The 25,569-nt window shown below is 39.6% G+C and overlaps 1 protein-coding gene across 4 annotated transcripts in view; it reads right to left on the minus strand.

Moving 5' to 3' along the window:
- Nucleotides 1-25,569, minus strand: part of SCML2 (Scm polycomb group protein like 2) — a 58,459-nt gene that overhangs the window by 32,307 nt on the left and 583 nt on the right. For 2 of the 4 annotated variants that reach the window (XM_082303931.1, XM_082303928.1), the window contains exons 2-6: nucleotides 19,989-20,057; nucleotides 13,938-14,008; nucleotides 9,448-9,682; nucleotides 5,251-5,339; nucleotides 3,562-3,805 (exon numbers count right to left, since the gene is read on the minus strand). In XM_082303931.1, the coding sequence (XP_082160057.1) occupies nucleotides 3,562-3,805; nucleotides 5,251-5,339; nucleotides 9,448-9,682; nucleotides 13,938-14,008; nucleotides 19,989-20,057 (708 nt within the window). The remainder of the gene's footprint in view (nucleotides 1-3,561; nucleotides 3,806-5,250; nucleotides 5,340-9,447; nucleotides 9,683-13,937; nucleotides 14,009-19,988; nucleotides 20,058-25,569) is intronic. The other 2 variants (XM_082303929.1, XM_082303930.1) reach the window with 2 other exon arrangements.

Genomic DNA, 25,569 nt, shown 5'->3' on the forward strand with positions numbered 1-25,569 from the left:
TATAACTGAACAAAACAGAACAAGCTCCTCCAGGAGGTACTCAGCATAAAAGCATTATTCTGGGCTTGGGAGGTGCTGGGTTGTAGACGGCCAGGTATTAGTAATACTTCTGCAAACCTCTCTTCTACGTGCTTATGCTTTTCTTCAGACATCTGCTTTTAGCCACTGCTGGATAAAGCCTGCTAGAGCAGATGGTCCTTCAGATTGATCCAGCATAGACATTATCATGCCAACTTCTTTCACCAGCTATAGTTCACAACGATGTTTTTGAGTGACAAGTCATCTCTAAAAGCACTTAAGTGACCAGGAGACACAGAGAAAACAATCTACTGCATCCTTAAAATATTAACCTTGGGCCAGCAGGCCAAGCCAACATCAAGCACTGTTGTCAAACCATACATAACATAAATTACTACTATCAGAGATATTTCTAAGGAAACAAACTACAATATTAGCTAAGCACAGCCTCTGCTAGTAAAAATATTGAATGCTACATTTCATACCACCATATGCATACCCTGACACCCAGCCAGGTCCACTTAAGTCACATTTTCTGATAAGGACCAAAGACAAAACATCAACATGAAGATTAAGGCCTGAATGCTAAAAACAACCTTTCACCTACCTTCTCCATTTTATCTTCTATTAATTGTGTCTTAGTTCCCGAGCTTAGCTAAAACCAATGCGAGTTACAGAAGATATGGCTATAAAGACTAAATATACCATGTAATCTGGACTGAATAAATTCACCCATACCTAAGAAGCCTGTGTTTAAACTGTTCTTAAAACCTCCCCTGACAGAGGTCCTACATTCTCTCTGAGCATCCTAAATGGGTAAGACAGTAAACAGCTGAAATAAAATCTTCCCCAATTTTCATATTGTGTCGTTTACTGCATTTCATCTTTTGAAAGGCTAAATTAGATCCTAAAATATAACTCTCATGGCAGGAAATTGTTGTCATAGGTATGGGTGAAATTTAAAGCATCCTTTATCGCTTTCATACTTAGATTGCAGGATATCAGTTTTGCTTGTTCACTAAAATCTGAGTTTTTTTTTCCAGTCCTTTAACTAGTGATTTAACACATTTAAATGCTTTCAGGAAAGCCAGTTACAAAAATCAAGAATACTTCTCATTATATTCACTCTGAAATCTAAGCCACACTCAGTCAACTATTTTCACTTTCTACTGCGGTAATTCAAGGCAGAAATACTAAACTAACCTGCAGGAAAAAAGTCCAGAATAATACTGTATTTCAAGTGAATCCCTACAATATAGTATCTGTCATACTTTCTTCCTCAGCAGGAGTAGTCAATGTTAATGTGACTTAATGAAGAATCCTGACAACATTATCATATTTCTGAATTGAAATGACTTGATTACACTCTCCTTGAAGCTATTATTTACATCTTAATAAAGGACTATCATTACGGTTCTTTAATGGCTCAAAAGCGATCAAATCACAGTGAAAAACATAACCTGAGAGCAAAAAAAATATTTCATCTAGCTATGTAAATTTGACAAGTGCGTATAACATGCACAAACAGCACATAAAAAATAAGCACATGAAGCAAAATTGAAAGAACAAACTCTATGCTCAGAGTGGGGAAAAAAGAAGCACACACAATTTTAATAAAACTGCAGTTAACTTCGGGCTCACTTTTAGAACTAAAAATAATGAAATCCCCAGCCTGCACCTTTCTGCCCTCAGTTTCTATCACGTGTCCAAAATTCTCAGTTTTGACTACAAGTCTGCAAGAACCTTGCTTCAGGTTTTATTAATGCCTGAAGTGTTACTGTTCAGAATTAGCAATAGAATCCATAAAAATACCTGGGTAGGTATTTCAAGCCTTCAGCAAATTTGAACAGATTCAAGAATTTTGTTTGTTTTATTACCTGAACGACTGGAATACGTAATCAACTTTATTAACTAATTGTTAAACAACTCTTTGATCTGTATCAAGCACTAACCAGGCAAGAAAAATTCTGTACATATTACCTCAAAATATTGCTGGTTTTCCAGCAGTGAAACTGGAGTAGACTAAACAATTTAATAATACTTCTTTCCAGAAGATGCAATTGGACTCAGCAATCTAAACTATCACAAAAATATCTTCTAAAAATTTTATGCTACTTATTTACACAGCCCCTTTTGTATAAAGCCATTTTATTTCACCACAGTTAACGTAATTAACTTACCATAATAACACATCTCATTCATGATTTCTCAAGACAAGGGCAACCTTCTGAAGAAGCTGAGAAAGACACTTTACAGTTTGGGAACACAAAAACATGAAGACTGAGGTCAGCTTGGTACCTATTAGATGACTTCTGATCGAATGTAGATTGTCCTCACCTGACTTCCCCCTGCCTTCTCACTGCAGGTTTATACTGCCGGATCATCCTGGATCTGCCAGTACAGCTACACACACAGTTGCTCCCTTGCCGAAATCCACCAAAACAGACTAAACTAGGTACTATAACCATTGGCAGTAACTGCAGACAGTAACTACAGGCAGGCAGGTGAGGGCAAGGATGCAGAGGTACCCTTAACTAATTTGAATTAGATTTTCCATATGGTTCTTGACCTGCTGGCAAAAGACTGAGAAAAACAATGGGGAAGGAGAAGAAACATGACTTGATTTCTTGCCTTTTTGCTTCTGTTTTGGTACTTCCAGTGAGAGTTCTGTGATATCGGTCTACTTGTTCCTTACTCGCCTAACACCAGCTGTGAAAATGCTCACCATGAGTAAAAATTATTCTGGTCAACAACATTAAAGTAATTAATTAAAATATGGTTCCCCTCTTTAAAAACCTCTCTTCCTGTCAAATTTGAACGGAGTGAGGATAGAAGAGCCCAAACAGTTTGACAGAACAGCCTTACACGACAGAAATATGACAACAGGTCCCCAGAATAGCAGAGGGATTACATTCAGGGATATCCCTCTCTATTCCATTTCCCGTCTTTCTAAGGTAGATAGATAGCTGTACATTATAAAGCATAGCGGCCATTAGTTAAAGAGACTCTATAACCCTAGGTACAAACATCCTCAAAGGCATGAGGATGATAAAGCATTCAGAATAGGCAACTTTAAGACAGAATTTTGTGAGTAGGAAGGAAGAAACACTAAATATACATTTAAACCTTCAGTCATCACAGAGCAAAGACTACTTTACTTTCTTAGCAGTCAACTTTATATAAAGTGTTGCTGCAGCCAATATACTACTGTCATTAAACAGGAGCATTTAAGTATCTATTAATACAAACAGCAAACCTAGTTTAAATCCAAGATGCTTCACAAGCACACAAAAATTAAAGCTTATCAAAAGCCCTCCCAACAGTATTAAATAAAACATGTTCCCAGAGTTACTATGAACAGGCAAAAATTGTTTCCCAGAAACTATCCTATATATCCTATACATAAAGAAAATTTAACATGTCATCCTCATCAGCTACTCACAAATCAAATCTTCGGTCTTATCTGCATACAGCCAGCTGGTTTTTAAAATTCTGCTGTAATTGAGGGGAAAAATAATTAAGCAATATTATTAGTCATCTTACCATTGTTCCCTGGTGGTTGTAATGCATCTCCTGTCAAGCTACACCATCCGACTGGGAAAATATCTCGAGAATCACATCTGCACCAATAGTCAAATGCTCCTCTCCAGCCATCAAATGTAACAAAAACTTCGTCTCCTTTAACATCTCCAATGGTTGCTGGGCAAATCAAGTATGGGTTCTTTCTATCTATAGCTTCAAGTTTCATTCCAACTTTAAAGCAGTTTGGCACAGGTTTTGGTGGTTCCTACCAAAGCAAGAGTGGTAGAATATTTGTATTTCTATGGACTCTTAAAAAATAAAAAAAAAAAAATAAAAAAAGAAAAACCTCTATTTTCCTTCATTATCCTTACTTCTTATACTCACTACTCTCAAAAAGTTATAGTAGACATTCAAGAAAACTTACTTATATTTCAAATTTGCTTTTGCTCTTCTGTATTATAAAAATCTAAATTCTGTTCCCACAAACACAGATGGGATAATTAGCAAAATTCTCCATGACAGAAAGACCCTGCTAAAAGTATTTACATAAGCAATAGGTTGCACCCAATACATTATGTCTGGGCAGCAAGACAGCAAAGACACTAAAATGAAATTATTACATGCTAATAAAGAAGCAGAGGTTTGCAGGGAATGGATATTTCTGGGGACTGGTAACTGTCTGGTAAAACCTTCACCTCCCAATTAATCCATGAAAAATTCATTAGCATTGGACATTATTTATAGGCCTCTGTTAACTCAGTTGGCCTTAGACCAATTCCAAGTGGTCAAAAGAAAAACAAAAATCAAGTCAATGTGACCAGCATAAGTGTACCCCCACAGCAGGAGTTGTGACCCAATGGAACCTGAATTACCCCCTCCGCCTCAGGAACCTCATTATCCAAAAGCCACCTCAGATGTGCTGCTAGGCTAGCACAGGGGAGCACGGCTCATCATGCCTCAGAAAATGTATATAATCTTATATAAAAAAATTATATAAAGTTAACACGCAAGCAACGGGATTGCAGGTCTGAACCCAACTGTTTGATTTGCTTACATGCTTGCCAGTGTCACTCACAGTATCAAAAATGAAGTCACTCAATTTGACAGCAGGGTTTTACCACCTCGACAAAAATTTGAACCAACGAGTCTTTTTAATATTACTGTTGTTTTTATGCTTATATAATTTTTCATGTTTTACAGTAACTTACTCAAGAGTCACGTTTAAAAAAACTGAAGAGCTTTTTCTGTATTTTCAACTACTTTCTCACTACATTTTAAATGATGAGTACGTGCCCAAAGACGACGTTAAACAAAACCTTTCCAAGCACCACTGGCTCTTATTCTCCATTAATTTTTCTTTTTTTTACTCCTGTGTACAATCACATGAACATGGTGCTGTTAAGAAATGTGATATGCATTGTATCTTAAATCCATGAGACACGAAAAATGAGCTAACACAATTTTTCTAAATAACACACCGTACTTTGAAGTCTCAACTGAGGAAAAGAGATGCCCATCTCAATGGACTAGAAGCAGATCACTTTCTGTCTAGCTTTGTAGCTTGCCAATCTAGTTCAAAGTCATTTTAACTCACAGTCTTGCCTTCCCGTGCTGCAGAAAACAGGGTAATATCTTGGCATCCTCGTTAAAAAAACGTAAGCATGGGCCAACCGACAGAAAGTGTTTTACTAACAGTCCCTTTCTTCTTACCTTCTTAAAGAATGCTGCAGGTGCCATTTCAGCTCCATTGAGAGTTCTTAAGAGAAACATTGGCCAAGATGACGCATTCATCTGGAACCCTGAGTAACAAACAAACAAACAGCCCTGCTTTCAGTTTGTAAAATAAAATAGGAGGAGAAGGATATAAAGTCTGTTTTACTAATGCCTCATTCCCTCTGTTTTGGACTTGCCCAAAATAAAAGTAGCCAAGAAGGAACAAACAGCGTCACTGTCAGTGCAGAAAGCCACGCAATGCCATTTCCATTCCGAGTGACTTGCCTGCAGAATCACTCATCATCATTTGTGATATTACAGATAAACATCTAGGACTTAACGACATGCAAGTTCTAGTACAGGAGATCCTAAGGTTGTCCCACACAGTCCCGGGTCCAGTGGAACTTCCCCAGCACAAGCGCCTAGCTTACTTTTCAGGTCTGCTTTTTGCTCTCATTCTAAAACAGCATCCTCCATTCCAGTTTCATTTATTGAGGAGATACCTTTTTATTTTTGAGAATCTTGCAATTCTTTCACCAGACCACAGATTAAAAAAAAGAACAATCAGTTTCTTCTCCCCGCCCCCATTAAAATAAATAAATAAATAGCCTTAAAAACCAAAGAACACATAACAGGGAAGAACAAAAATACAATTATTTTAATAAATGCATGTATCATATTGGAAAACAAACTGGAAGATGTTTCTACTTTAATATTCTTCCTTAACAAGTGAATAAAAAGCACAAACAATAATCAAATTCGTTTAGATGAACTACCTTTTTCAAGCAGAACAAAGGTTTTGCTGAAAACATTCTCATTCCAGATAATCTTCCCTCAGAATCAACTACTTTCCAGTTAAAAAATAAAACAAAACAAAAAAAATCCTTTTGCTTTCAGTGCTTTCCAAATGGATGTTTCAAAGTAATGAGTAAGATAACAGACATAGTGGACATTTTTTTCTGCGTCTTTAGCAGTTATATGTCTGGCACAGTTCTACAGAAAAACAGACATAATAGAGCAGATTGGAAATTTTTCCACAAAGCAAAGAGTACCAGAATCTGCCAGGAACTGATGAGTTCCCTCATAACTAAGCCTCAACAATTCTCTTTAAAAAGTGTAACTAGAACAGTGGAACATATCTGCAATTCTTCATCAGTTAAACCATTAAGTCATCTAAAATTGGGTTATATGTTATAACAGTTCTTTAACTAGTAGCTTTAAGCTATCTTCAGTTGAATAAACAGTTCTCAAGTTGGAACCACCCATGCAGCACCTAAATGAATACAAAGCTCATATTTGATAAGTGGTGTCCTAATTTGAGGACTGCTGAGCTGATTATCAGTCCTGGTTTGATACCAGAGTCTTTACACAATCTAAACATGTGTGGTTACTGAAACACAATATTCCTAACCAGCTAGCCCAGAAAAGACATATATGCAAGACAGAGGAATGACAACTAAACAACTGTTTCAATTAACTTCATTTGGCCTTTAAGTCATCCTGGTAAAATCAGAGAAAATGTTATCCTCAATGAAATTTGCTGAGAACATTAAGCTCTCAACAACAAAACAGCTCACCTATGAAAAACAGAGGCTGGAACGGGAACCCTTTGCTACATTAATCACTTTCTCAAAACCCTTATGTAACATGCATAATTAAATCTATGTAAAAATCAGGTAGGAGGGACTATTTTAGCTAGTTATTATGATAGAAGCAGAACATTAGTATCTAGAAGGTTCCCTACTACTCAGAAAAAAAAAAAAAAAAAAAAACAAAACCAGTTGCTTAAATGTCTAACAGGAGGTAATTATACACCCAATTAGCTCCCAGCTTTGCCCAGGAAAAGGACGCTGTAGAACTGCCAAAAAGGCTTTTTCAAAAATTTATCTAGGTACGCCAGAATGTTTGACTGATGGAATTTAGCCTATCTCTAGAAAAATCTAGGGCGGGAGGGATGAAATAAAGGCACTAACATTCTTTTCTGAATAACCAGCAGTTGTTCGGAGGGCAGGTAAACTTACATGCCTGGCTGCAGGGAAACAGCTGCCTGTTAGGTGCTGCACTACAAGCAGCCTGACCAAACAGGAGTAAGAAACAGTATCCAAAGAGAAGGCATCAACCTTTCTACTGACGATTGTGGAAAGTTTCTCTTCTTAACGGATCGACTCCCCCCATTACACATAAACAGAGTTGTTTTATTCATCAGACTGGTTTAGAAACACATTTTCAAAAGCACTATGTTCCTGAACTAAAGCCATATATTTAACACTGTACATAGGTGTAGCTGAAGGAATAGGCATATTCTTCTCTTTCACAGCTCTCTTTCATACTGGTATCACTGCATTCATTCTACAAGGTTAGACCAAGAACTTCAGAGAGGTTAAACTGAGTAACTTCTCAAAAAAAAAAAAAAAAAAAAAATTAGAATCTTTTCCCCCAGGTATCAAGAATTTCCAGTGCTTCCATTCAAAACCTCTACGTATCCACAGGAAAGAAGGAAAAAAAACGCTTCTGGGCTCAAACTGTATCTATCTATCCCAAATACTATTCTTCTAGACTGGCACCCTGGTTGCATTGCTTTTCTTGTGTTTCTAAAGCAGCAGAACAGCACAAAAAAATCTACCCTTATAATCTATGTGAAGTGTCTTGATGGTTATGTCAACTGCTCCTGTATCTGCCTCGCTACAAGCAAATCAAGTTTCATACTGTAGTGAAATGATACTTTTCAATTCATCTTTCAAACAGAAGAACTGAAAGTTGTTAACAAATTGGGATGACAAGTTTTTTTGAGAGGCTACTAAGAGAAAGCATACCTATCTTCACTAAACCTCTGATGAGAAATTTGTAAGAGTTACTGGTGACACCAAACTGGAAGTAGGTTCATCACCATAAGATGGTAAACCAGCAGTAACCGATTCCTGCTTACAGTTAATTTCTTATATTAAGAACATTATTTCTTGCATCTTCTAAAAGTTACAGAATATAACAGGATAACAAGGGAGGGGGTGTTGCTGTTGGGGGGGGTTTGAGGGGGGCTATTACAATAAGTTTGGGTCATTATTTTTCCTCCTTTTTAAAAGCAGAACTATTTTCAGAACAATGTGAAAAATGTGTTTCTTTAAAGTTTTCCACACCTAGAAGTTTAAGCTATAACAAATACGGTACAAGAATGCAGATCTAAATATACAGGTTAATCACAGCAAAGAAAGGTGATATCACACTTTATCACCCCTAGTAGTTAGTCAAAGTTACCTCTGACTATTCATCATATAGCAAGGGATTCCTTTGTACAGTTCCCCATTTAATAAAATTCCTCAATAAGATGAAGACCAAGCGCCGTTTCTCAGTTTGGGGGAGACACATAATGTTGTCACCCATATCGTTCATGGAAGGCAAAAGAAATTCTGCACACTATTTCTAAGCATAGGAAAGCTACACCTTGTTCACGAGCATTCGTTGTGCTCACACACTAGTCACGACAAACGGATCAGCCGTCCCCCGGCACGTGTCGATTTGAGGAGATGAGAATCACATGCAATACAAGCTTGCAGTTTGCTAAAGCTCTGGAGTGCTGTTTTTCCTACCTCGGGGCAGCATGCTGCAGTGCCGCCGTTAACCCACCCTACGCTGCCTTTCCCAGCCCACAACCGCTCTGCAGAGCGCCCGAGAAAACATTCGGCCTGTTCGGAGCCGCAGCACCGCCCGCAGCCCGGCCGCGCGCGTCACGGGCCGGCTGACAGCGAGCGCCTTCTAGCGGGCCGCTGTGCCTGACCGCGGCGGGGGAGGGCCGGCCGGCTCTCCCGGCGCTCGCCGCCTCCACTCCGCGGGGCACCCACCGCATCCAGCGAGAAAACGTTGCATCTATCCATACACACCCGTAAGGCAGGGTGCGTAGGAGGGAACATCTACAGAATGGGCACATGACAGTGTACTTCATCATTAAGAAAGCTGTTGGACGCTCTTAAGGGGCTATTAAAAAAAAAAAAAAACAACAGAACCCAAACTAATGATTCTGCTCATTCTTATGTCAAAAGAATCCAAAAAGAAGAAAAAGCCACAATTCACTTAGCCTGAATTAGTTTGCTTACCTCTTTTTCAATTAAATGGTGAAACGTTAGTACCATTGAATTTGCCAAGACAAAAAGGTAAAATTAACTTCATGAAAGCAATACTCCATACACTTTTGTTTCTTACCAAGGGGAGGCTGGAGCATGCCCCCTTTCTTTTCGCAGGTCCCGATGGGCTGTATGTCCGAGGAATCCACAAGCCTCCAAAAATCATTTTTGTTGTCACTTCCATCCAGCCGCAACCTTAGCCTGGCACCAGTGATTCCAATTACCGTAGCTATACAAACCGAGGTAACATTGCGAGGATCATGGGCTTCCAGTTTCATACCAACTTTGAAATCGTTTGTAGGTGGAATTCTAGACTACAATAAAAGGTAAAAGACTTTGTTTTATTGTTGTTAGCATTGCTAAATTTACCAGCCAGTTCAATATACAGCTTTCATTCATCCAAACGTATCATATAAATGGTAAATATAAAGAAGCCTTTGAACTTTGAGTGTTTAGCAGCAAGTCAGCAAAGGCAGGTGGATAACCTACCAACAGCTTCGGACACTTGATACATCCTACTGCATAAACATGACTGATTTCTAAAACGATAAGCACACTAAGAAGGGTAACAAGGGAATCCTAACGAAGATACGAACATAAAGATGGGGGAGCAGTGATTCATACTTGAAGTGAACGGAAAACAAGGACATCAGGAAACATGACATTCAACTCAAAAAAAAAAAACCCAAACTGACCCACACACAAAAAAAACCCCAACACCCACAAGATTTATTAGTTTGCAATTCAAAATAAGTAGTTATTCTCATTATAGTAGTAACTTGGAAATTTAAACAAGATTTGGACCCTACTGCACTTGGCACTACAAAAGCTCAAGGCAATAAAGAGTTTCTGCATAAAAAAAAGCTTACAATACAAAGACAGAAAAAGGAGTTTGTCTTAACTGCATTTTACAGAAAGAAAACAGACAGTCCTAAAGTCACATAAAACTTCTGTGCGGAGACAAAAATTGCAGCTTGTGCTCATTCGTACAGAACTGAATATATTCATACACATACAATGAAACGCCAATTTAATTAGCACAGGGAAAAGAAACGTGACAAATGCAACTCGGTCTTTAAGCAGAACTTTTTGACACAAGCTAAAGATGAACAAAGAAGCAGAATATTTTTTACTCATGCACCAACACACTACTGGCAGAGATTGACTGGATCGCAGTCTGATTACTTGCCTACTGTAGTACAGCAGGCAACACCACCATCTAATGATGTTCAAAACCTTGTATTAACATTAACTGGGATTCAATGCCTCTCACTATTCTCTTTAGATGTCTCCTCATTTCCAGCCTAAATTTATTAATGGAAATTTTTGCCAACAGTATCATTTAACTTAAATTCTGTTTGCACCTTTGCAAATAACAACAAAATCTGCAGTGTTACTTACAGAGGGCAACCTGACCCTTTCTCAGTACTCTTTCAACAAGGTAAATAAACCAAGCACTGAAGTTTCTCTTAGGAGAGGTTGACTATTCTCCTATCACCCTGGAAGCCCTTTTCTGCAACTCTTCCAGTACAATGCTGCTCTTGAACACAGACGCAGAGAACTGTAGGCAGCCTTCCCCATGACATTTAAGCCCAGTAGCTATCCCATACAGACCAACACAATCTGAATCCATACAGGAGGCAGGTAGAAAAACCAAAATCACAGGCATTCACGCTCACAAGATTCATATGTCCCTTCTCCTGCCCACCTGACCAGGGCAGGTGGGGATCCCATACTAAGCAGATAAGGGTGCACTTATCTGTCTCGGCACACAGGAAAAGGCTGAAGAAATCTGCTACTGCAACAAGTGTTAGTGATATTTTGTCTCCACCACATTTAAGTTTTTAAAATACTTCTTGCTCTACCTGCTATGGTGTGCAGGTGCACTATTTACAACACACCCTAGATCAACAGCAGGAACCCTGAAGGAGCCCGAGCCCAAAAACCAAAGAGGCGAGCAATATTCAGTGAACGCTGAGTGTAGCATCTGCCAATGCTGCATTTAGACAGCAGGCTGTCTGAAAGGGGAGCCTGAGCATATTAAATTTAAAGGGCAATTCAATTTCAGGATATTGCTTGTCAAGCTGTTATTTTCTACAACCATGAAAGGCAACTGAAATTGAGAAATTGGGGAGTTTGTTTATTCATTTGTAGGAAAGGTGAGCTTGTTTAAATACCAACAACTCAAGGCATCCTACCAAAAAGGCAGTTCCGCCATGCCAGCCCGTCCTTACAGCAAAATAACAAAACCCGCTCAGTAATAGCCTTGTTTTAAGCTCTGTTCAAACCAGAAGGGACTAGCTTTTTTATTTAAAATTTTCAAGTGCTTGAAAAAAAAGTTCCAGGGTGAGAGAAAGGGATGTGGAATGCATTGAAATTTTAAGTAGTAATTAAAAACAACTTAGAGCAACAGATAAAATACCTTCTAAATTAAGATAAATACTTTAATCAATTTCCATTAGCTGTCTGTGCCTGTATCTTAATTTATGTTAGAGGCTTTAATTTATTGCTCCCCAGGTCATTTTTAATTACTAAAAAATTTAAACTTTGTAGAATTCCCATAGGTCACAAATTCTGGATATAATTGTCAAATTAAGCTTCTCTCTGCTATTTGTTTTCTGGCTGGCCACAGCAGTGTATTTCTTTGCATTACACAGAGTGATAATGACACGTACAATTCATGTGTAACCCAATAAAAGTCAAATTAGTCCTACACAAAGCTTAAGCACTCCAGTTTCTAAAATCTGCAAACATTATGTAGTGAGAGGAGTCAGCTCTGCGCTAATTAACATTGCATATCACTTTCTACTTAAAGGTCAACTCTTAGAAACACTGAAAGTCTGCATATGTAAATTGTTTTGAAATTTGCTATGCACAGAAATTAAAGCTCTTCTTCCCAACCTATGCGCTCCTTAAGCAATCCAGGTCACTCGGACTTATCTGTCTCAGTCAACGCATGTCACTTAAGCGTCTTTATTTAAGGTGTTACTTGGTTGTTCAGTTTGGACCTCTTGAGCATTAGTAGGGAAGATGAAGACGCAGGAGAGGCACAAGAAAAGGCTTCTGCACAGCTTTCTGCAGTAGCTACATCTCTTGGGAGCGTACACGCTGGTCACGATGGTCTACGGTCTGTGAGTATGGCATTAACCTCAGAATGATCCAAGGATACGTTACTGCCCTCTGCCTCTACCCAAGCAGAGTTTGAGGTCTCTGCCTTGAGCTAGTATCCACTATGAAAAACACGTGCTGTAGAATTAATTTCTGAAGCTCCACTCAAACAGAGCTATGGACACTGCTATTCTTAGCCCTCTCTCATTGAAAGCAGCATGTGAGGGGCTCTTTGTCCTTTAGCCTCATCTGCAAAGAGCAAGCTGAGATTCAAGATCTAGTACAAGGAAATGCTACCACCTGCATTTCTCTCCCCCTATTCTCCATCCCTGCAACTACTTCGGATTCACTGAGTGACAGTTCCTCTCCTCCTCAGACTATTCCACTCGTGCTGCTTTTTGTTTGGTCCCCACTGGAGGCCAGTATCATTTGCAGTACCACCAGACTACCAACAAATCCTAGAAGATACCTTTCTGAACATGCCCAATCCACTAAACTAGACATGGACCGCTTGTCACACTTACTACAGTTCTGCCAACCTGAACTACCCAATTCCTTCAGCATCTATCTTCCTAACACAGTGAAGGCATACAGACCAAAACTCATCCCATTTAACTTTATGCAGCTAAGATACTCCTCAACTTGGGAAAACACCAGCCATGGCTCCCTCTACAGAGAGAAAGATGCCTGCAGAGGTTGACTCAGTCTCCAGAGGGCTGAATAACTGGAGGTCATTAGCTCACGCAAGATAGTAAATTTAAACTGCATCTGCAAATACATACCAAACCATCAGGTGGGGGGGGAAATCAAACTTCTAGGGCACAATGTAAAATATAAAATACTACATTAAACACCTTTCATTATAAATCCAGTACTTCCTTTGTATTCCCATATATTCCCTTTGATTTTTTTTTTTTACTTCAATATCTGTTACTCCTTAGTAAAAAGCACTCTGCCCAGAAAGAGACAAAATTAAACATATTCGAGAGATCCAGAAAAGAAGTGGTGAATAAACTCTACTACACACACATACACACAAACATCTTGTAGCTAGCCAGAACTGAAAGGACTGTTTCAGAAGTGAGGCGGGAGAAAGGTTCCTCTGATGATGAGCCAAATTTTCTCACTAAAACCATGGTACCTCTAAGATTACTGAAACAAGTTGAAAATATTTTTGAATTCTGATAAGACTATCTGTTTTCATTAACGAGTCTTTTTTTAAAGGAAAACAGAGTCCAAAGCTACAATTTTAATGAAACCCTCAAAGTTTGACTTGAGGCAGAAACCAAGAATGAAAAACTTCAGTAGCGAGCATCTGCCAAAACTGCAAGCTATTGATAACTAGAGATCAAAAGAAGTCAAAAGGGAAGTTTGCAAGCAGTCTAAACATAAAAGTTGCTCTAGGATCACCCTGTAACATGCATACATACAAACACACTTGCAAAATAGCATCTGGCATACCTGTCTGAAACAATGTAGAGGGGCAGCTACTGATTCAGTCTCTTTCAGATAATCATCCCAATTAAACTGTTCTGGAAGACATAAGAGAAAAAAAGACCATACAGACAGTTTTTAAAGGGAACTTAAATTAAAGGGGGGGTGGGGAAAGAAAGGGACAGAAAAACCCAACTATCTTATAGAATACTTTTTTTTCCCCCCAAGAACAGGATTACTCTCAAATGGAAACTCCACCTTTGAAAAACATACAACCCTTGAAAGAGCTTTAAGAGTACCATTAATTCATAGGGGCAATCACACAATAAGCAAAATCAATATAAACCTTCCCCAAATTCTTTTTTTGTTTGTTTGTTTGTTTGTGGTCCACGTACAAAGATACAAGTCAGGATATCTAGATTCAACGCTCTGCATAAGGACCTCCCAAGCATCCTTGTACAAATCACGCTAGCCTTTCTGTATCTTAGCTCCCCTAACAGCATGACTAATATAACCTCATAGGATTACTGAGATGATATGTTGAAAAACAGACACACATAAATTCTGTTGAAATATATGTTGAGAATACTATCATCAGTCCACTACAAAGCAAAAGGATTAGCAGTCTTCCAACTGCATCTTTGTCTCTTTTTGTTTGAAGTCTGATAAAGGTTTCTCTTTGTAGGGCAAATATTATGGCAATGTTCAGCAACAGAATCACAGTATTTTTTCCAATGTTAACATTGGCATTGCTTATGTGCATGGGTGAGTGTATTCTGCATTTGATTTAATCAGTGCTATCAGTTTTGCATGAATGGAACAGTATGAAGTACTAACATCAAAGACATAAGCAAGTGTTACTCAGTATAAAGCGCAAGAGAAAAACTACAATGGCACAGCTAATGTTTTTGTTCCTAAATTATCTGAGTGAGATCTTTTGCGTATTTTTCTTGTTTGGGCAGCTGGCATCTTTCTGATGTTTCTGAACAGTAAATCACCCGTGAACCCCAAAATGATGCAGTGATGCCACCCAGCGGCTCAGCAACAGCCATTCACACGGCCTATAGCATAATCCTTGGTGATGATGGAAAGACCACACCGGGTTTATCAGTAATCCTTCCAAAAACGCCACTGGGCACAGTAAACACATCTCTGCAATTTTCAGGAGAGAGGAAAAGCAAAGAAACAATCAGAAAATGGCAGCATTTTCCAGCAATCGCACGCTGCTTCTCTGAAGGATGCATGGTGGCTCGAACCTAGAGTCTTCAGCTAAATGTTGTACTAATGCAGGCAAATATCTAGTGCCTCAAGCAGAAGAGAACTACCGCCTTGGCCTGCTGAGACCCTCTTTTTTTGGCATAACAGACTCAAAAGTGTACGAGCGATTTGTCCTTGGCACTGCAGAGGCCACATGGTTGTTAGCTATGTAACAAGTCAGTAAAATCTCAAAAGCTGTTAATTTGGCGGTCTGGACTGTATGTAGGCTGGTAACAAAGACGTTTCCATACAACATCTTGGACGTCCGCCTATTTTGGAATGAAGATTTTATTCACACATTTATACAGTTACATTGATTTTGTATTACTCACAAAAGGCAGGGTACATAAACTTAAGCATATGTTAGATATTTGTATTTCAGGAAGGCATGCTCAGGAAATGGCTCTTCAGAGCTTTCTCCAGAAAGTAGCCTCCAGATCCGTTGCTCTTCTCACTGACAGACCAAGGAGGCTGCAAAAATTAGATATGATGAACTGCTAGCAAACTTTCATGTTATAAAAAATTCTTCTTTGAGTCTAATAATAAAGTTGCCACTTCAGGCTGACTTCTGATTTAAAAAAAAAAAAAAAAAGTTGTTTTTTAATCAGAGTTTACCTCAGTAAACTTTAAAGTACCCAATTCAATAAAATTAAATCTAGCAAAAAGAAAATGTTAGCTATGTCCCAGCTGTCTCAGATCTAACATGATGTAAAAGCTGTAATCATGAGTCAGAGCCCCGCTGTGTTAAGGACCGTATAAACTTAGATACTTCAGAGACAGCACCTTTCACCAGGAGAAACCCCCGTTCACCTCCTCTGAAAAACTTCTGTTTCCCAATTGATCTCAGTTGTTATAACAGGACTGGAAATTTGGTGGGATGACCCAAAAGTACAGAGGGGAAAAAAACAGTGTTTTTTTTCCAGGGAACATTTACTAGAAAGACATATAAGGTAACACAAACAGCCAGCTGCAGATAAAGCCAAGAGAAAACCAACATTGCCTGGCTCTTTGCTTTAAATCCTGGCTATCAAAACCTCTTTCATTAAGCAGAAATTACCTGAAGTTTAAATTAGAACTTCTCAACCTGTGAAGATATACTGTATTAAATTAAAGCCAAGCTCTCAGAGATGGTGCTATTATCATTTAATTACTGCAGTCATAGAAATAGGAGATTAATGTATGTTTGTAACATGTAAGATACATGTCTAGGAAGATAATCACACTGAAAAAAAATCTCTACATAAAAAGCTTCTCTGTATTCTCAGTGTGCGCAGGTAAAGAAGCCGTTGTTTTATATATACTTCTAATTCTAAAGCCCCTGAAAACATGGAACTTCTGAGAAACAGAAATCCTTAAGAAAATTAGCTCACACTGAATGATTTAACATGCATTTCTCTTCCCGCTCAAACCTGCAGGCTGAATTAAACAGCTGAAGAAAAACCCATTATACAACAAGCCCAACTTTATAACCCACCAGCAAAGTGACAGCTAGAGAGAGAGAAAGGAATTTTTACGCTGAAGAACAAACCAGCTGGAATATATACAAATATACTGGAAATGGGACACACACACACACACACGACAGACACAAAACACACCAGAAGGTAACTAGGACTTTTTGTAAAAAATATTAAAGTTTGTAACCAACACAGGAGTGAGACTCTAAAACAGCGATCCAAGACAATCAGCATGGGCAAACAGCCTTGAGTAATTTAAAAACGGAGGAAGTAAGTTTATGCCATAGTTGCTTGCACTACTGGCAATGACCCATGGGTCAACGACCCCTGATGTTCTCTGCAATGCTGTATCAATACCCTATCACTTCTTGTCAAACCTGCCAATCACAAAGTAACTCAAGCTAAAAGGGACCCCAGGAGGTCTCTAGTTCAGCCCCCTGCTCCTCCAGGGTTCCATCACCCTCAATGTGAAGATTTTTTTCCTTCCATCAAATAGGAATTTCTCATGCTCCAGCCAGTGTTTGTTGCTTCTCATCCTTCCACTGTGCCTCTGAGAGGAGTCTGGCTCTGTCCCCTCTACAGCCGCCTGTCAGGCAACCGAAGACAGCAAGATGACCTTCCCTAAATTTTCTCTTCTTTCAGCTGAAGAAACCATTTTTCTGGTTTCAGTACCAGTTTTCTGCTTACATCTTGCATCCCAGCTCTTTCATTTTTTTGGTGGACTGCAAGCCAGCTTGCTCCAGTATAGCAGTGTCTTCCTTGTACTGGGGAGCTCAAAACTGAACACAGTACTCCAGATACAGTCTCAAAAATACCAAAAAGAAGCAAATCCTTTCTCTCTGCCGGCTGCCTACAGTTTTGCTGATAGGACTCAGTATGCAGTTGACATCTTTCACCACAAGAGCACACTGCTGGCCCACACTCAGCTTGCTGCCTGCCAGGACTCCAGGGACTTTCCTGCAAAACTGCTTTCCAGGCAGCCAGCTTCCCGCCCAGGCTGCTGCAGGGCTCCAGTCTGCCCAGGTGCGGGAGGGACTCTCCATTTGCCTTTGAATATTACAGGGTTCCCCTCAGCCCGTTTCAATAGCATGGGGAGGTCCATCTGAAGAGCAGCCCTGCCTTCCAGCCTACCAGATACTCCTCCCAGTTAGATGTTGCCCACAAACTAGCGGACAGTGCGTTCTGTCCAACCATCCCTGTTTGTCAGTAAGGCATAAAATAACATCAGCCCTAGTACTGACCTCCAAGAAATGCCACTAGCTACCAGCTGCCAGATGGACTTTGTAGTGCTGATCAAAAAACTTTGTGCCTGGTAGTCCAGTCGATTTTCCATCCACCTATCCAAACCACGTCTCACCAGTTTGGCTGAAAGGACACTACAGAAACTGTACAGAAAGCCTTGCTAAAGTCGAGACGAACAACATCCACTGCTCTCTCCTTGTTTACAGAATCAGTTACCACAAAAGGCAATCAGTCACACAAGGGTCACACTTGGCAAATCCATCTCAGCTGTTCCTAATCACATCTTTGTCCTTTATTTGCTTGGAAATGGCTTCCAGGAGGATTGTCTCCATAGTCTTCCTGAAGACTGAGGTCAGGCAGGCCAGCCTGTAATTCCTCAGGTGCTCCCTTCTTGTCCTTCTTGACACTGGGCATCCTGTTTGCCCTTTTGCAGTCATCATGAAGCTTCCCCAATCACTATGACCTCTCCAAAATGAGAGAGAAGCCTCACAGAGACATCAGTCAACTACCTCAGCACCCTTGGAGGCATCCCATCTGCTCCCATCAATATGTGAATACCCAGTTTGTTGAAGTGCTCCCTGTCTTCTTCTACTGTACATAATGCTTCAGTTTAGTTTCAGTCAAAATTTTATGAAATTTATATGAAGATTAAAACTGATTTAAGCTTCTGTTTACTTAGGCTAGTTTAATACAGCATCACCATAGTCTAAACACTGTTTAAGCAGATGGAGCAACTCATGTCTTATCATCTCATCCCTAGGTTCCCTTGGCATGCATCTGGGTCTTCTGACACAGACATGTATCTTTTCTAGTCTTCATCCCACCACGTCTCTTTGTCAAAGGTGAGGTTTCTTTGAGAAGCACTTTGCTGGTGGGGGGTGTCTTACAGGGCTCCATCTGTCATATCAGACAACATTATTTTAACACACAGACATGCTATCTGAGTCCTGTTTGACTGGAGCTCCTCTCACACTGCAGCAGAGGGAAAACATGACACAAATACACTTCCTCTCTTGTCTCAAAGTAACAGGGAAGAATAACAAAGATGACTGCTGTGATCCCAAGAATTGGAAGAATTAAGTCTGGCAAATGAAACAGCAGAAAGCTGTACTACGGCTGGTGGTAACAGGGTATCGTATCTTGTATGCAAAGTCATCACCTCATCTACCCAGCTACTGTGTTAGTATCTCAGCACATTCACTCAGTGACTACACTGCTTGCAAGGAACTTCTCCACTGGTACCCAAGAAAAGCTCTGAACCAGACCATATATTGGAGTCAGAGGGCATGGAAATGTAAGCAGAGTGAGAGTTTTAACTAACCCGGTGATACTTTATCAAGAATTAACTAAGGACTTCTGAAAAGATTTTCTACTTTAGTCAACAGTACTCATGACATTTCTTACTGCCCCAAATTCAAGCAACCAACATGAACATATGAAGCATATATAAGGATGCTGCTGCCCTCTCAGTGCACCTCACAAAGGCTAAATTGCCAGCAAGCCCATGTATGTGCTACCCTATGGCACCTGTTGAGGATAGTAGAGGCTGTCTACTAGATAGCAGAAGTTTGGTAAGAAGCTGGATCATTTCTGGCAAGTGTTCAGTTTCCTCAGTTTATTATAAACACAAAAATGATCTGAAAACAGATTAAGTTTAAAGTAAAATGAGAATCCCAGGCAATTTAATCCCATTAGCAATACTAAAAACTCAGGCTATTAAACTGAAAAACCCTTCTTTAGCACCAGCAAATACATCAAGGAAAGAGAAGATAACTGGGGCAGAAAAGGTATGAAACTGGGAAAGACATGTTTAGAAGAACAGACAAATCAGTAAATGATCTAAAAAAATTAATGTTTACACAGCACCTTTGATTATATATACAAAGAGTACTTGTCTTAGCTAGTAAAACTGTCAGGCTCAAGTCAAGCAGTTTCAACCATCATTTTCTATACCAAAACATACTTTCCCAACAGAGTTAGACAAAAGCAATGGTATGTTTTTAACTACCCACCAGTAACAGCCAAAGAGATTGCAAAAAAGCCTCAGAAGAACATACAATCCAAATACACACTTTTTCTTTTAGGATACCTTAACTAATAACCTGACAGCTGCAATACCTACCACTTTTTAAAGACGGGTTGTTTGCCTGCTGATTCTTTCCATCTTTCTCTTTTTTAACATTCTTTGAATCTAAAAGACAAGATTCCATTACATAATAAATGTAATATTCACATCATAACGATGTCCAGCATAACACAGAATGCTTTCAAACAATACAGAATGTCCTGTTCCAAAGATTGACTTTCTTTTATTAATTTCACTGCATAATCAAAAAGGTATTTGTAATGTAAATTTAAATACTGCACTATTTTTCTTTCAAAATATATTGAGAAGTACAGCACGAAAAAGCAGAGCTTTTGACTACTTTATGTTACATACCAGAATAAATCTAGTTGCAGAAAATGTAGTATTAGCTCCACAATCTCTGCCCTAATTTTTAACAGCTTTACTCAACCTACACACAATTTGAGATCCTCAAGATCACCTGATATCTTTTTAAATCTTGTCTAGACCACTATGAACTGAGAAACAAGAAAAAAAAAAAAAAAAACTAAAAGCATATTCTGAGTTAGATTCCATTTTATATTCAAATTCTTGAGTACTCAAATGCAAGCAGCTATCTCAGTACACATTTCAGTTATTAAAAAAAAAAATCAGAAGAAGCTACCTGCTCTACCATTTATTTCCACACACACACAGAGAAAGGAGTTTGTCATATTTCATTTTTGCCAGATTTCAGCACATATGAAAGAGACAGAGGGGGACTAGGAGGCTAGAACAGAGAAGACAGAGGGAGCCAGTTCCACCTGCTCCTTTTAGTCTTTAAAATATGTTGGTTTGGTGACTTGCTTTTGACACTAGTGGACTGAAATTCAAGCACAATTCAAATATGACACTGAGCTGGCAAATGAAATGCAAGTACATTTTCAGATTCAAAAAGGTTCTCACGCATGATAACCTGCATGCCTGCACGGCTGAATAATTCTCTTGGTTTGCAAACACCTCAGCACCAGGAATGGGGCCACTCCTCCGGGAAGGTGCCTTGGCTCACACCTTTGGCCATCCTAGTTAGCCTGAACAGGTGAAGGGACGGTTCACTTGTACCAGAAGATTGTATTTGGTAGCTGATTACTGTATCTGCTTGCACTTCAGTCTTTAGCCATTGATTGGCTTGCATGTGAAATAAAATCACTCCTAACCTAGAATAAGAGGCATTTGGTGATCAGAAACACTTGAGATACAACGAGTTGTTCTGCGGCAAAGATTAAGCCCTAATAGTGTTTCTCTTCTGTGTTTTCTGTAAGTAAGGCTTTTCTTGAAACAGAGAGTACTGACGAGCAATGTGCGATGCTCATCATTTCCACCCTCCTTCCTTCATTATTTATTGGGGAACTGCCATGTACAGCAAGAGCTGAATCATGATGATCTTCTGTCATCAATCCCAAAATCCCCCGTCGGTCAGTGAGGAGGGGATAAGCCATCCACCTAGCTCTGCACGATGTAGGATGTGGTGCTCCTTCAGCCAGGGCATAGCATAGGCCAGGGACCCCTCAGGGGCAGCCAAGCAGGGCCTCACCAGCCATGGCCACCCCACCGCCCCAGCCAGGTGCAACCAGGGGGGCACGGGGAGCAGCCCCAGCCCTGGGCACCCCCCTGGGGCTGGGACTGAGGCCAGGCCAGGACATGGGCCCATGGGTGGGCCCAGCCCGACAGGGCCCATGGCCAGGCAGGGCAGGGCGGTGGGGAACTGCTGCAGCATCGCTAGGGCAGGGGCGGATGGCCCCAGGGGGCTGACATGGGGTCCTGGGCCCTGGGCAGGGTGGGGAGAGGCCCTAGGCTGGGCACAGCCATTAAAGCCTATTAGTGCACTCAGGGCCGAGACACCTTCCAAGAATAACCCAGATTCCACAGTCCCAGAAAACATACTTACAGCTACATACCTGCTCAAAATATGCTGCAAAAGTATCACCTGTTTGTCCTAAAGCAGATATGGGGAGTACCCAAGATCCTTTGAAAAGGAAAGAAAATGCTATGTTTGCTCCTTTACTTAGTCTTCTTTCTTGACTTGCACACGCACTCTTTTGGAATAAGTTTGCTTCAAAACATTTTCTACATCACTGAAAGCACTTGACAGGTTCCCAAAGGAAAATCCCCCCAAAATGGAGGTCAACTTCAGAGGGACCTGCTGAAATGCTTCTGGATGGTGCCTACAGAGCTCTAACCCCCGTACTTCCTCAGGAGTAGGGCTTTAACCCACACAAGTGGACACCCTACGTCCTGACAACTACCAGTGGGAACCTGAGAAAAACAGTAAACGTGAGAAAAGCAGTAAAACTAGGTCACTAATAATGACAAGACACAAGGATAAATTCACCTTCTGCCACCTACAGATCAAAGGATATTCCATCCAGCCTCTTTGGGACTGAACTGAATCCAGAGAGTTTTCTACTGGGCGGTGGCAATCACAGAGTAGAAAACTTCCCAATCTGCTTATTTCCGAAGAGGAAATCCAACTGAGTCCCACATAAAAGAGACTTATTGAAGAAGGGAACTAATAACTGCTTCCTGCGAACACCCAAAGCTTGAAAGGACAAAGTCATGAAAGAGTATCTACCCAACTGTGCCAGATTTCAAACAAGATGACAGCCTTTCATGATAAGAGACATCAAGAACAGGCGAAAGAATGTGAAAAACTGCAGCTTGGACACCAAATGAGTTCTCATTGACAACCACGGCTCGAATGATTTATTTCCTGTACCAGTTAGGTTTACTGCCTATCTCACAAATACCACAGCAAATATGAACACTGAAATGGAGCACTCTCTGTGACACATTTTTCTTATCATCAGACATTAGACAACTATGAGAACAAGGAGAGATGAAGACATTCATGAGAAGAAATGGATTCCTCAATAGCAGTTTAAATACCTATTTCATTTGAGGTGGAGGCATCTTCATTCATAATAAACCCAAAGCACTGCCACTATCACTTGTTTTCGATGGCAAGAAATCTATTCTTTAAAATCTATTCTTTAAAACGCCCAAGTAAAACTCACCCAGCACCTGCAGAAGCATCCAAAAATAAGTGTGAATAAAACAAAGATTGTTTTCAAAGGCTCCCCTTGCTTTTATGCATTCCAGCCCTCAACATTGGGAAGACCGCTACAAAACCATAGTGTTTTGTCTAAGCAGATTATTAGCAGTAAGAATTACTATCCTGTTTTCACATGAGATACCCTGTATCTACTACCACCTCAGAAGAGTTTTCTCCCAGTCTATACTTCACAGTTGCTATGATGCCTTGGTCTGGTGTGCCTCTTCCAATGTCAGTAGTCAGGGTGGATAAGAATTTACGGTTTATTTTTAAAAGCAACATTAAAGAAAATAAGATTAAAATCCAATTTTATAAACATGAAATACATGCCTTTTTTTTTTAACGTGCACCAATCTACATTTGAGATTTTTATATCCTAAATTCTAGTAATTTTAGTTTCCAATGATCACTGAAAACAAAATTAAGACATGGAAGACTATTACGTCAAATCACTGGTCTGAGGAAGATGACTCCCTCAGCATATCACCCTCAGTTTGGTCAAACTTTGAGGAAAAAACATCAAAAATGAGGTTATAAAAGAGGGAAATACTTCTGCAGGTACAAAGAGTATTTTCTTTTCATCTCCTTCACATAGCCATGTTCAAAGACTAATTCCCTCAAAGCTGAAAAGTGAACTTGAAAATGGGAACTTTATTTTTATGTTAGAGAAAGAAGAGACTTCTTAGTTCTAGAGTAATGAAGCTCACACTGACAAAAAAAAAGTCAGTTGAATTCATCATCTATGTTCCTCTCTTCATAAAGTCCATTTTTAAAGAGACAAGTTTGAGTTTACTTTTCATTGTAAAACACAACATATTTTAGATCATTTTGTCAAAACACGAATGAAAACAAAATGCTGCTGCTGCGGACTTAACCACATGCTACTCAGCTCTTAAAAAAAAAAAGCAAAGAACAGGATATCACTTTCAAAGAAAGTGTTAAAAATATAGTAATACATATAAGTATACAGAGAGCTTATATATTCACTATGTAAATATATACACACATTTAGCCTAGAATACATATAGGCTAAATACTTATTTTCAAAACCCAGTGAAAGATTGTTTTCTTCTAGGTAGCAAGATTAGAATACAGCATACACTAAAATTACAAAAGCAGCATATTCTGTTGTTCACCAACTAACAGTTTTTCTACAGCACACTTCATAAACTAAAGCAGTAGATACAAAACAAGATTAGAGTAGCTTATTTAACATAGTGCTTTCTGCTTACTAATTCAAAACTCCATGTGTTTACATTACTCCCTCCCTACCTGTAACCACAGAATTCTTCTGCTGATAAGATTACTCAATAGAAGACAGGCAAGAGCAACCACATCTATCATGCAAGAAATTAGAGACAAGGAAGAAACCAGACAAAGCTATCTTGACTGGCTTGTGAATGCGACAAAAAAAAAAAAATACAATCAGAAAAGGCAGCTTTAGAATATAAGCTCTGGTAAAGACAATCCTGGTGACCAATGTATAGTTCCTTTTATAGACTTCCAAGTCAAAGTCCAGCTTCTTGTCCGAGATGCTTTAAAAATCTACAACACTTCTTTCTGGGAAGAGTTAACCTTTCAACAAACCAGATGATTGCTTTGTCTGCATGCTGGGCAAGCATCACCTCTGTCAACAGTATTAGTTTTTACCACAGAACGGCGTGCTACATGAGGAGGCACAACGTACCATCTTCTAAGACTTGCTATTCGCTTGCTGTCCAATGTGGGGAAAAAGCAATTCAGAGTCATGCTTTTTAGATTTCTGCAGCTGTTTCTTAGCCACTTTAAAGTCTTCAAACTCTGTTGGGTGTTCAAAACACACAGGAGACCACTTTTCTCAAAGAAATCCTTTGTCTCTTCCTGATGGACATGAAACACCTTTGGATGACAGAAACATTTGCTCTTCCCATGCCACGCAGTTACTTGCCTTCAGATGAAGTTTACTAAGACAAGCCCAAGACTTACCACTGCTCAGGAAGAGGCCTTCTTCATTCCCTACCACACAGGGTTGTGAGCACCTTTTATCTACCCTTCACCAAGCCTCAGTGCACACAGTTGAAGATATCAAGACAGAATGAGTATTAAATGTCTCCTTTCCCTTCTTTTTGTGCTTCCCTAGTGGGATTCTTTTCTTATCTGCCCGGAACAGGGTGTCTCTTTTAGTATATTTAGACAACAGCCATGCAGAAAACCTACAAGAGAAGGGGACCGACTTCCTCCATAAACTCTTGGTGCAACAATTAGATGGATGACTCCTGCCATTACAGAAAATCTACTATAGCAAAAGACAATTATTTAGCGAGGGAGCCCACAAGCATATAAAGCAGCTTGGGCTGAACATGGAAAGCTCAAGAGAAGCACAGAAGTGTTAGCAGCATTTTATGGGGGAAGACAACCCATCTGAAAGCTTTGAAAAGCAACAGCAACCTGGTTTTAGACAGTGGGTCTTTCTCTCTTGACATTCTCTTTGTTTCACCAACCCAAACACCCTTGTTACTTTTTAAGTCTCACTCTTTATTTTAGCACTTAACTGACAATTAACTTCTG

Source organism: Platalea leucorodia, assembly GCF_965183815.1.
Source record: "Platalea leucorodia genome assembly, chromosome: 2".
NCBI classification, from domain to species: domain Eukaryota; kingdom Metazoa; phylum Chordata; class Aves; order Pelecaniformes; family Threskiornithidae; genus Platalea; species Platalea leucorodia.